This window comes from Alligator sinensis, unplaced genomic scaffold (assembly GCF_000455745.1).
Source record: "Alligator sinensis unplaced genomic scaffold, ASM45574v1 scaffold23_2, whole genome shotgun sequence".
Lineage (NCBI taxonomy): Eukaryota > Metazoa > Chordata > Crocodylia > Alligatoridae > Alligator > Alligator sinensis.
Genome location: NW_005842700.1, coordinates 807552 through 820471, shown reverse-complemented (window position 1 = coordinate 820471; position 12920 = coordinate 807552). Strand labels below are relative to the sequence as shown.

The following is a 12920-nucleotide window of genomic DNA, read 5'->3' as shown; positions in this document are numbered from 1 at the left end:
ACGCGGGGCCGGAGAAAACCGCGGGGCGGTAAGGTACGCACGAGCTAGAATCAGTTACGGAGGCGTAATGGTTGATTGAAAAGATTATTTACTTACACCCAAGGTGGTCGCGGTGTAGGCTGGACAGCTTTCCAGGCGCAGTTCCGCTTGAATCCTTATTGGAGGACTCTGACAAACTTGGTTCTTTGACCCCGGAGTGGTTTAGGCTCCGCGGGTTCGGCAATTCTTTCCTCACGGAGTAGCTGAATCTCCGTGGGTTCTGTTCGGTTCCCAGGTCCCCCGGAGCTGTTAAGACTCCGTGGGTTCGAAAATTGGGTATATAGGATAGGGATACGTCTAGGATTGCGCTCGGCGACGGGGAGAGGCCAGATGCTGTTTAGACCTCTGTTGCCTTCTTAAGAAATGCGTTGGGTTTGTAAGGATCCGCAGCGCTTAGAGATCTTCACGCTCTCCCTCTCGGACTCCAATTGCTTTCTCTCCTCTCCCATCGCTTCCTCTCCGACTTGGGCGGAAACCACCCAAGTTCTTTATACGGCTAGCAAGCCAATAGCTAGCCGCCACGTATGCATAATTTAGAACCGGCCGATAATGTGGCACGAATCTAAATACAAATGGCGGGAACTCCTTTGCACCGTGCATCACCATGATGCAAAAGAAATGCACCATGCAAAGAAGGCTACAAACAGCGGGAAATACTCTTTTACACGCGGGTTCTCCTATTGCAGCAGAACACTCCACTGTGCAAAGGAGCTGCAGTTTAGCGGGAACATAATTTAGCGGTGCCGAAGCACACACAAACAAAAAACCACAACTTTGGGTTGTGACAAGGAGGAACTTCTTCACAGTTCGAGTGGCCAAGGTCTGGAATGGACTCCCAAGGGAGGTGGTGCTCTCCCCTACCCTGGGGGTCTTCAAGAGGAGGTTAGATGAGTATCTAGCTGGGGTCATCTAGACCCAGCACTCTGTCCTGCCTATGCAGGGGGTCAGACTCGATGATCTGTTGAGGTCCCTTCCGACCCTAACGTCTATGAATCTACTTCTACCTCTCTGCCCTGCTCCTACGGCACGACACAGCCCCGCAGCTTGCACCCACTCCTAGCCTGCACGCCAGAAGCAGTGGCAGGCAAGTGCTGGTTGCAGGCAGCTGTTTCCCACTGGGGGTGGGGGCAGCTTCTCTGCTCCGGGTCAGACTGATCGCCAGATTTGGGGTCAGGAAGGGATTTCCCCCCATGGGCAGATAAGTACAGACTGTGGCGGAGTTTGCCTTCCTATGTAGTGGAGGGCATGGTCCTCTTCCTGGGATCTCTTAGGCGTACATTAACAACCTTCGCAGCGTCGGGACGTTGGTCACTATTGTCGCCCGTACTTTGCCTATGGCAGATAAGGATGCTATGCAGTGGTGCATCAATAAAGATTTTCTTGGCTGGTACCAATAGCCAATTATTAACCAATCACATCAGCCAATGCTGACCTGATAACCGATTTACTTTAAAATGCCTTTACATGAATACAATTTTTTGGGGGGAGTGTCCTCCAGCAGCTTCCTGCATCACGTGTGTCAGCATCCCAGCACTTAAAAATGGCGGCGGGTGCCCTTGAACTAAAGCTTGTCAAATGAGCTTTAGTTCAGGCATCGAGACCACCATTTTTAAGCGCGGGGATGCTTTTAAGCAGAGCAGAGCTGAGCCGGGCAAAGACGGATGCAGGCTGCTTGCTGTGAGCTCAGGGCTCTTTGCTCTGCTGCCTTTGCCCCGGGAGCCCTGCACTGGCCAGTTGCCCCCTGCCTGCCAGGCAGCAGGGAGCACAAGTTGCCACCCCCACTGCTGCCAGGTGGGGATGGGATGCACAATTGGCTCTCAAGGAAAAAGCAGCAGAGCAGAGAGCCCCGAGCCCACAGTGAGCAGCCCACATCTGCCCTGCGCACAAATCTGGGGGGTGGGGGGATGTGCCTCTTCTGGGGGGTACATGCAGTAGTGGGGAGCTGCCTTCCCCATGCCCCCTGGACAAGCCTCCCATGGATCCATCCTGCTCCCCGCCCCAACCCTGGGTCCCATGCACTGCCCTGGCTGGGCAGTACCCCCAGCCCCACTCCCTCCCTCACTGTGGGGAGCTCACTCTTCCCCCCACATATCCCTTCTCTCCTCCATGCCCTGTCCCCTCCATAGACTTACCTGCAGGGAGCTGCTCTCCATGCTGCACGGGTGCTTTCCTGGCCACATGCATGCATGCATGCGGCCACACACATGCACGCGGTGCCCCCTGCATCTCGCTCCCTTCAGCCCCGAGCAGGACCCCTTCCAGGCTAGATTGCCACCCACCTGCAAGAGGAAACCCGCTGTTTCTCAAGGGAATCCAGGCATCCAGAGACGCCAGCTGTGTGGGGAAGAGGGAGCCCAGGTGTCCAGGGCCCTGGCCAGAAGACATAATTATCGGTAAACTTTATTGACTACGGCGGCCAAAAAAAGCCAATAGCCAATAATGTTGTCTCTAGTGGGTTATGGAATAGAATATAACACTGCTTAGCTTTAAGAAATACCACAAACATTAAGAACACAATAACTACATATATCAGAAACAATGCTCCGAATCTACTTCCTTCCCAAACAATGCTATAAGAAGTAGTGTTACAAAAACAACTACAATTGCAACTAAAAGTTAAATTTGAATCAATACTATTATTTTTCATATTATACTTACAATCCTAGAATTCCGAGAAGCCAAATACCAAAATATGGTTTCATTCCTCAGTAGTACAATTTAATGGGTTGGCCTCAGTAGTACGGTTCAATGGGCTCACCTCAGCAATACGATTCAATAGGCTGGCCTCAGCAGTGGTAGGACTAAGTCCCCTTCCTTCAGTCCCTTTCAGGTGCTCCGCGGCTTCAGCGTGAACTAAGAGATTCGTGTTCACGGAGAGGGTGGTTCAGGTGATCAGTCTGATCCGGCCTACACTTGCGATTCTTCCTTCGTTGTTCTGCAAGTATAGTCACCTCCAAATTGGGACAGTAAGTTACAGTTTTTATTGAGTGAGCTGCCGTCAATGGGCTCCTCCTACTCAAACCTGTCATTACCCCCAAATTTGGGCTTGGATCTTACTCAACAGATTCTTTTGCTTAGTAATTAGTTTCCTTTGTTAATCATTTTAAATTACCTTTGGGAAACTTCCATATCACTGCAAATGCCCTTTTCTTACCAATCTGGTCAAAAGGCCTTAGGGTTTGATCTCTCGGAACTCAGGATATTTGCTCTTTGTAAAGGACTTCTAAAGATAAAATTCAAATTAAGACTTTAAAGCAAAGTCAGGACCTTTTGCACGTAGTCCAAAAACAATGACTTAGATAAGGAGATAAATCTTATCTTCTTCCTGAAACTGGCTAATGGGCAACCTTTACAAACGTTCAAACTATTTCATTCAATATGACAAATGTCATTTCCCCTTTTTTTGGTGCCGATCCAATGGGCAATGATATTGGTGCACCTCTAGTGCCGTGCCTTGCAGCTTTGTGACAGGGCTCACAGGAATCGTAGGAAAGTAGGGCTGGAAAGTACCTTGGGAGGTCTTCTAGTCCAACGCCCTGCTCAAGACGGGATCACCCTGAACTAAAATTCCCTGTCCAGTGTTTGTCTAACCTGCTCTTGTAAACTTCCCAGGGTGGAGAGCCCGTCGCTTCTCTAGGCATCCTGTTCAATGCTTGACCACCCCCCTGGTCAGAAAGTTCCTCCTGGGTATTTCTCTATTTCTACCCTAATAAAATACTTTGAGCCATTCTAATTATTATTAGGCCGAAAACTGCTCTCTGCAAGGGCGGTAGGTTTATTCTGTGCTGAGACAATCCATTTGAAGGAGGTCCCAGCCTGCAATAGGAAAGCACGTGAGCCCTGCCATGGGGAGGGGCGAGTTGGGGGGAAGTTACATTCATTGGGTCTTTTTTTTCCCTAGGATTTGAAGGAAGATGACGTTCGCCGAGGATGAGGTTTATAAGTACATTAAGCGAAACATGTCCAAGTTCCACGTCATCCGCGTGGAACAGATGCTTCCCTTCGTGTCAGCATCCCTCTCTGTTCCAGATGTGGTAAGTTTTATTTCTGTCTCCGGGCTGTTCTCTCTGGATTGCTTAGCTGCTCCCAGAGCCCTGCCCAGCCTTCTCCAGTGACTGACAGACCCCCTGCTCCTCTGCTTTGTCCTGTTGGACAGGAGGAAATTCGAGCCGTGTTGAACAGCAAGGGGAACCACGTCGCCGTGTGGGACTTCATCGACTTCCTGAGGCGCCGGCAGGGATGGGTGGAAGTCTTCATCGACGCCCTCCATCATGCTGACTTTTGGGCACTGGGAGAGGAGGTGCAGCGGGTGTACGAGGCGGTGCAAGTTTGTAAGTGGCCCCGTGGTGCCTTTCTGCAGGCTGTCCTTGACCCCTGGGCCTCCAAGAGGCGTGCATGGACTCTGGTACCACGGGGGGATGTGCAGTCCCCACAGTCCTTCACATACTGTCTTCCATGCGCACGCAAAAAGCAGGACCGTACTGGGTCATGCCAGTGGTTACTCCACCTAGCCCAGCATCTGGACCTTCTGGCCAAGCTCCTTCTGGCCCAGGTCCTGGCCAGCATCCATCTACCTGACCAGGAAGGAGGTGCTGGCCAGGGGGAGGTCTGTCGTCCTTTCCCTTGTCTGTACACGTCTCCAAGTAGAGTTTCACTGGATGGCATCGTCTGGCTCCTTAGGTGCATTCAAGGGGGGGTGGGTGCTGCATGGAGACTTCCTTGGCAGCCTGGTTATGACCCAATCACCTGCATTTCTGTTCCTGTTCTGCAATTTGTTGTCCCCAGCACTCAGGTGCTGGGCACCTTGTGGCTTTTCTCTAGCCATGGCAGAAGCTTGTTATTCCTGGTGGGCTGAGGCCCACTGCCTCCAATGGCAGGCTGGGGTGGGCGCTTTAAAGGGAGAGCATACATAACTAGAGTGTGACCCTTCCCCTGGCATGGGGACATTGGAGGATAAACCCTGGTTATTCTCTGTGTGCTGAGAGAGGCTGCTCTGCGCTGGCTCCGTTGCTGGGGGTGTTTAAGAGCAGGTTATGCATGCGTGGCTGGGCGGGCTTAGACGGGGCTGATCCCACTTAGACTGGACCCAGGGGGTGGCATACGAGGGCTTCCCTAGGTCCCTTCCAACCTGCCCGTTCTGTGGTTCAGTGAAGCAGGGAAGTACTCTTTTCCCAGAGGGATTTGGGTGCATGTACGTGGGATCAGCACTTGGGTGGGTCTACAGGGGTGTGGGTTTCATTCCTGCCGGGGGTGGATGAACCCCCTGGAAATCCTGTCCCTGACCAGCGTGCCTGGGGATGCACAGGAAGTCGGTGGTACAGCAGGGAGGAGGAGAACGGCACCAAACATCCTGGGCGGGTGTTGGCACTGCTAGGCCAGCCTTCTGCTGAGCCCAGGCTGTTGCTTTCCCCTGCACTGGGATGCTGCCTCCCTTTCTGCAATGGTCCCCGTCTGGCAAGGGGAGCCTGTGTAAGGAAAGTACTTGGAGAGGTCAGGACTGAAGCCTGAATCGTCCTTCCTTCCCGCCCCCGAGGCTGATGAATCCCAGTGTTTAGCCTGTTTCTTAGATTCCCAGAAAAGTAGGGTTGGAAGGGACCTCTCCTCCCAGCCCTGCCCCTTTGAGGAAGCTGGGTGGAAAGGCAGGCAAGCTGGCTGAGCAGGGATGTGGCAGGGCACAGGCTGCCACTAGCAGGCAGTAGGTCCTGGCTTTTCTGATGTGGTTTCTGGGCCTGTTGGGTTGCCCTGCCTAAGGGTGTGTTTGATCCCACGGTGTGTTGTGTCAGGAGCTGGCTGGAGCCTGCCTGAGATGAGTTTGTGGGTCTCAGGGTAGTCCCTAGGGCCCACATGTCCCCTTGTCTCTGCACTGGCTGTTCCTGCCAGTCACTGTCTGACTTGATAGAGCTGCTGGGAGCATGCACCCCTCTTTCTATGGGCAGGGGCCTTTCCCAGTGTCAGCACATCCATGGCCAGTGCAGGCCTTGCTCCCAGCAGGTTGGTGCTCTTCTGCTCAAGGCTGCACCAGCCTTGCCTTTGCCCCTGCCTGCACAGGCCTCCTGTTTGCTTCTGTGTTCCCTGCCCCTGCCCACATGCGAGTGTTCGCTCTCCTTTCAGGTCCTGCTGTTCCATCCTTTCATCAGACGACCGGATCCCCGTCCAGCTCCTCATTGGCGTGCAGCCGGACCCCCCCACCCGCTGAGAGCCCTGGCTCTCGTGGGCCTGGCATCGCCTCTCCACTGCCCAGGAAGCCAGTGACACCTGCATCTTGCCCTCCGTCTGTCATGGCCACTAACAGTGCTGCAGAGAGCTGCAGGGATCTGAAGGTGGAGACGCCGGAGAAGGTCTGCTGCTCACGGACTTGCCCCTTGGTCTGGATTTGGGCCTGACTTCCCCACTGAATTGTATGGTGCATGTGGGGCTGGATTCCCTCTGGCTTTGTCTGGCTGGAAGTCTCCTGTTTTCAGGGGGGGCATGTGGGTTGGAGATGCTGCTCCCTGATGCCCAGCCCAGCCAGCTGGCTTCTTTTCCCCTGGTTTCTCTAAAGTTGCCCTTGTCTCCAGTTCTCCATGGTAGGAACAGGTGTGCAGGGTATCCTTTGGGGCATGCGCCAAACACTCTCGGCCCATGCCGGTTCCCTCAGTTAGAAGGTGGTCTCTCATGCATGCACCTCTGGGGCCAGGGAGGTCAGCGAGAGCCATCAGGCATGTCCCAAACCCACCTGGCTGCTCTTAAGAGGATGCCTGAGACTGAGGTGTTGGAGAGACACCCAGGAGCTGCCTCGCTGGAGCTTTGGGAGCGGGTATGCGAGGCATGCTCATGGTGTCCGTGTGGAAACTTGCTGTCGTGGCGGTGGAGACATGCCCTTTCTCTCCACGTCTACTGTGGCATCTCTCCTGAACTCATTTGTATAGTTATCCTCTCTGCCTCCAAGCTGCCTTGTTTCTGGAGAAGGGCTGAGGTACCTGGGCAGCATGGGGCAGGAAGAACTTGCAGTGGGCAGCACTTTGGAGGGTCCCTAGGATCGTTGCCTGTCAGTCAGTGAAGAAGGGAAAAGGGTGTTGGCCAGACCCCGTCCCAAGGAGCCCCGTGCCCAAGCAAGGTGCAAATAGCACCGATGTTGCGATCTAATCTTGCCCTTTTTTGCAGGTCCCAGAGTGCACTCCAGCCCCTCCACAGCAGGTTGTCAGTCCCCAGCAGGTGAGAAACATATCAGTGGGGGACATGCAGGCCTCCTACAGAAGCAGTGACCCTGGAAACATCAGCCTACCTCCCCTGGAAAGCCAGCAGGATCATAGGGAGGTGCCAGCAGGACAAGCAGGGCTTGTAGAGCTGGATATGCCCAGTGAGCAGACCCAGAGCTGGCCCAGTCGCCAGCAGCAGCCAGTCTGTGTGAACAACGGGTATTTTGGGAACATGAATCACCTGAGCTCTGGGGCTGGTAGCAGAGCCCTGGTGACGGGCCGATCAGCACCAAGGGAAGAGCCAACATCTGCCGAGAGCCCCAACGCTGGCAGGAATGAGCCGGAAGAGGTTTCCTTTGTCTCCATTGACTGCTCCCCTCCACCAGCAGGGGTGGCCAGAGAGGGCCAGGGGGACGGACCGCTGGCTGGAGATGCGCTCAAGGAGGATAAGTGCCGGGCTCTGGCAGGTTATGTGAATGAGGATGTGGCATGCAGCATGGTGGATGTGCGCAGCCCTTTGCTGATTCAGAAGCAGTTCAATGCGGAGCAGAAACAGGCCCAGATGCTGCAAGATGGTGGAGGAAACGCAGGTGGGTCTTCCCTCCTCAGATCCTTGGCAGGGGACTCGCTGTGACCAAGAGGGGAGCATAGCTCATGGTAGGGCTGAGATGCACCCTGTGCCCAGAGCCATCCTGGCTAACAAGCAGCCAGGCAGGATAGGACCTTTCACTATTGTAGCATTGTCATGTGCAGAACCAGCTGCTTTGAATCCCCAGCACTAGGCACCTCCCAGGGCAGGACCCTGACATGGTCTTGGCTCCTGCTGAGCTGTGCATTTAGCAGGATGCCCAGAAGACCCCAGGGCAGGGCCAGTGGATGGTCAGACAGCCTGTGAGGTGAGCTGTCCTGCCTTGGTGCTCCCTGGCCCATCCAGGCCTGTCCCAGGTTCCAGGCCAAGGGGTCAAGCCTTGCTTGGAGATCATGGATAGCAGAGATGTTATTCCCCTCTGAGATCATGGGGCTTGACCCAGAACTCCTTCAAGTCAGTGCAGGGTGGCTATCCACTGGCTTCATGGAGCTTTTGCTTGTGCCCCCATCACCCTGTACTTCCTATCACAAGTAGACCTGGGTGACATTTTTTGCTCAAATGTTTTATGAGCTAAGATGGGGTTGAACTGCATGATGTTGGGTTGAATTATGTCGGCCCCAAATTCCAAATATAGGGTGGAAGAGTGGAAGCGCTTCATACTGATAGTTTTGAAATGGAGTGCTTGGGGGTTAGTTTTGTCTTGAAATGCCCTGTTTTTCTTTACAAAATTTACCTAAATTAATACATATATACTGGTGTATATGTATTTTTAAAGCAAAACCCCTGCCCTCTCTGTATAACAAAATGAAACATTTTGTTTTGGCTCAAACAGCAGCATCCCCCCCATCCCTCTAGTTTGCCCAGCATGCAGAAAAGCAGGTCTGCATTGGTTCTCTAACCCTTTCGGTGTTACCCTTCCTTATGACTTTTCTCCTGTTCTTCCTTATATCTGGAGCAGCCTCCTGCTGCTTAGTGGTGTATGAGAAACCTAAGAAGTGGGACTTCATAAGCAGAGAGGAGCCCAGTAAGAGAGAATTTGCTCCTGCCCTGGATGTGTACCCTCAAATAGGGGCTTCCCTAGCACTGTGGGGCTGGAGAGACCCTGAGGGTTGTCCAGACTAACCTAGTGTTCATGTTGGGGGAATTCGGAGCACCCCTTCCTCGGAGACCTCTCCCCCAGTAATGAATCTTGTGCTTTGTCTCTACCCAGACCTTCAGCATCACGCCGCCGCCCCTGCTCTTGCAGCTGCCCCCCAGCAAGTGGCTTCTACTCCTGTCCCCAGTAATGCTCCTCTAGCCAAATCCCAGCCCTTTGCTGGCCCGCCCAGCACAACCAAGCTTCTGCACCTCTCTAATTCTGGTCTTGCTGGGGAGTCTCCAGATGCCATCAGCTTCCCCTCTTCTGTAGCTCGCTCACCGTTGTTGTCCTCGGGCTCAGCGCGCTTGGCCTGCGACAGCTCCCTGGATAAGATGAAGACTCCGATCCAAGAGACCAAATTGCCAGATGAGGGGAAGAGCAGCAGCAACTTCTCTGTGCTGCCACAGAAGGAGGTAGGTTGTCTCCTGCGTGTGGAGCATCCACCTGGCTTGCTCTCTAGGTTTTTAGCCTCGATGAGGATGGATGCTGTGGATAGTGACATCTCTGCCTGATGCTTCCCCATTCAGCCAGATCCTCCCAGTCCTCAACCTTTTCTCCTGAAGTTTCAGACTTGAAGTAGGTGGCTTGTTTTGAGGGGGGCGGTCTGTCTTCTGCTCTGCCCTGGCATTTTGTCATGCGCATTTTAAAGAGGCCCTTGGGCTAATGAGTATTATGGAGACATCTGTGCAGCTGACTGAAATCCTGCTGGGAGAATCGGGCTTCCTCGCATTAGGGGCCTGGTCCAACGCGTACTTGAGTCAATGGGAAGTTTCCTGTTCAGACTCCAGAGGACTTTGGATCAGACCCCACGGGTAGGAAAGGCTCGTCGGGTAGATCAGTTAGTTTGTCTGCTCTTTGGCAGAGGGGTGATCCCTGCAACATCCTGCCGAGCGTGCTCTGCTGCTCTTAGTGTCCAGAGTGGTGGGGCTTCTGGCTTCCTCAGGGTCCTTCCACAGCCTGGTAGCTGTCACTCAGAGGAAGCTTTCCCTGCTATGCAGCCTGAAATGCCCCCTCTTAATCCTGGTGCTCCTGGTTATGTTCAGCTGCATTGCACTAAATCCCCTTCCTGACCCAGTGGTTATTGTTTGCCAGTGCTGGTACCAGCTCCCTCAGTCCCCACTGGAGCCCCAGGTGTGACTAGGCAGTACCAGCCCCCAGTCAGCTGTCAAGCTGCTTCATAGCTGTTCTCGCTTTTCCTTGTCAGTCGTCCCTTCGGCATCTGGATCATTTCAGTTGCTCTTGTCTTGGTCTGTCCCCATCCCGCAGGCTTCGTCAGAGCCCTGATAATCTCCTCTCCATTTTTGCTCGCCATCCTTCCAGCAATGCAGCACTGGCTGTGTCCCATCCTCCTAGGCCGGGTACTGCAGAAGACCCGTTTCTTAGCTGCATGGGCTGAGCTGCATGACCTGAGCTGCTTAGCCTCTTGCAGTATGGTTTGAGTGCAGAAGCTGTGGGCACTCACCAGGCGGCACTTTGATTTGTGATCTGAACGATCCCCTTTGTTGCTGTCCCTTGCAGGTGGTTCAAACCCCACAGCCCTCTCCTTCAGACGTGAATCAAGCCAAGCCAGAGATCTCTGGGAGCATGAGAAACGCCAGGCCACAGAACCCAGCTGACATGACCAGAAACACCGTGCCAGACATCTCTAGGAGCTACCAGGTGCTTTCCAGCAGGGAGGAAGAGCAGCTCAGCAAGCCAGGCACGCTTTGCTCTACCCTGAGCGAGCTCCCGGAGCAGCCAGCACGCCGGCAGCCTGGCTCGCGAGACACAGACCCCGAGTATTCTGGGAGGTCAGACCGCTTTCTCCTCAGTGACCCCATCATGATGAGCAGCTTGAGCACGGTCAGCTCTGACCCTGGAGGCGCCTGCAACCTTCAGCCAGAAGAAAGCCGTTCTTCGTCCTTCTCAAAGCCACGCCAACTGCCTTCGGCAGCTGTCAGTGGCCCTGAGAAAGATGAGGTTCCCCAGACTGACCAAAGCCTCTATCAGTCGGTGAGCAGCAGCTGGGACGCCGCCAATGTGAGAACTCACGAGATCCACCTGACCAGTGATCCTAGCTTTGAGCTGGGGAATGCCGTCGACCCCAGGGGTGGGGACAGCATCTGCAGGACCCTGCCGTTGGCCCCTCCTGACCTGTCTGGGGGACGTCCTAGCCGCGAGGCGGGCAGTAGCATGCAGCCCAATGGTCCTTGGAATCCCATGGCACCTCCGAGAGATTCGGGCCACAATGCGAGCCAGCCAAGAGGAGACGGTGCCGAGGATGCCTCTCCCTATTTGGGGCTAGCCATGGCCGTTGCCTTCTTTTCCATTGTGGGGTTGATGCTGTACAAGCATCTGAATAATTAGCAGAGGAGCGCAGCAGGGAGATGGAGGAATATCGCTTCCTCTCCGGCCGCCAAGACTTGGGTGAATGCCACGCTTAGCCATGTATGCAGATGGCTCCTTTCTCTTTCGGCAGCATTTCAGCCAGCGGCTGTACAGCTGAGGCATAAGAGGGGGACTTTGGGATGCTCTGTTAAATCTCATCTGCAGGGAGGAGTCCTGCCACTTCAGACGCTTGACCCTATTGGTACTCTACCTGCTTCTCTTCCCTGGTTGCCTCTTGTAGGCTTCTCTCTCATACCCTCACCCACCAAGTGAGACCCTCATTGGAGAGGAGAATTTGCCCCTCCCTTCTGGCAGTGCTCGGGGTCTGCCCCTGTCCGGGGGTCTCCATGATGGGGACACCATGCCTCTTCGCAAGTCGTCCCACGTGTCTAGGGAATTCCCGGATGCCTTCCGCCAGCGCCAGGAGGAGTGGTGTGTCGTTTGCCGAAGCCAATTTCTGTGAACATCAAGATGCTGCTGGTCCCCGGTGCGAGGTTTTGCTTGATGTCAAAACACGGGTATGTGGGGAGCCCTTAATGCCTGGCCCCTGAGCCTGAGTCTCCAGTTCTCCCTCCCATGGTGGGAGCTCAGAGGTGCTCATAGTTTCATAGCTGGTAGGGTTGGAAGGGACCTGAGCACATCATCAAGTCTGACCCCCTGCCATGGCAGGAAAAAGTACTAGGGTCAAACGACCCCAGCGAGGTGTTCGTCTAACCTCCTCTTAAACACCCCCAGGGTAGGAGCCAGCATCACTTCACTTGGAAGTTGGTTCCAGATCCTAGCCGCCCTGACAGTGCAGTAGCGCCTCCTGATGTCTAGTCTGAATCTACCCTCTGCCAGCTTGTGACCAGTATTTCTAGTCACTCCTGGGAGTGCTCGGGGGAACAGGGACTCCCCCAATGCCTGCTGGTCCCCCCTGACTAGTTTATTAACGGCTACTAGATCCCCCCTCAGCCTTCTCTTGTGGAGGTTGAACAGGTTCAGGTCCTGTCACCTCTCCTCGTAGGGCCTGCCCTGCTGCCCCCTGATCATGCGGGTGGCCCTCCTCTGGACCCGCTTCAAGTTGTCCACATCTCTCCTGAAGTGCAGTGCCTAGAACTGGATGCACTGCCGCATAGAGGGGGAGGATCACCTCCTTGGACCTGCTTGAGATGCATCTGTGGATGCATGACAAGGTGCGGTTGGCCTTCCTGACCGAGTCCCCACGCTGTCGGCCCATGTTCATTTTGGCATCAGTAATGACTCCAAGGTCCTTTTCTGTCTCTGCACTGACGAGAAGCCTACACAGTCAGATGGGTTGCGAATTGGCTGAAGGGTCGTACTCAGAGGGTGGTGGTGGACGGGTCATATTCAGCCAGGAGAGAAGTGGGCAACGGAGTCCCCCAGGGCTCAGTCCTTGGGCCCGCACTGTTCAATTTCTTTATCAGCAATTTGGACGACGGGGTGAAAAGCAACCTGTTCAAATTTGCTGATGATACCAAAATTTGGGGTGAGGTGGGCACGTTAGCGGGGAGGGAAAGACCGCAGCAAGACCTGGATAGGTTGCAGGGGTGGGCTAACAAAAACAGGATGTGTTTCAATATGGACAAGTGCAGGGTGCTGCACTTGG

The 12920-nt window shown here is 54.4% G+C and overlaps 1 protein-coding gene across 1 annotated transcript in view; it reads left to right on the top strand.

The window, feature by feature from the left end:
- MAVS (mitochondrial antiviral signaling protein) overlaps nucleotides 1-12014 on the top strand; it is a 17685-nt gene extending 5671 nt beyond the window's left edge. The window contains exons 2-7 of the mRNA XM_014524896.2: nucleotides 3941-4073; nucleotides 4196-4370; nucleotides 6151-6377; nucleotides 7183-7807; nucleotides 9017-9357; nucleotides 10463-12014. Of these exons, the coding sequence (XP_014380382.1) occupies nucleotides 3954-4073; nucleotides 4196-4370; nucleotides 6151-6377; nucleotides 7183-7807; nucleotides 9017-9357; nucleotides 10463-11290 (2316 nt within the window). The 5' untranslated portion in view covers nucleotides 3941-3953 and the 3' untranslated portion in view covers nucleotides 11291-12014. The remainder of the gene's footprint in view (nucleotides 1-3940; nucleotides 4074-4195; nucleotides 4371-6150; nucleotides 6378-7182; nucleotides 7808-9016; nucleotides 9358-10462) is intronic.
- Nucleotides 12015-12920: the final 906 nt, after the last annotated feature.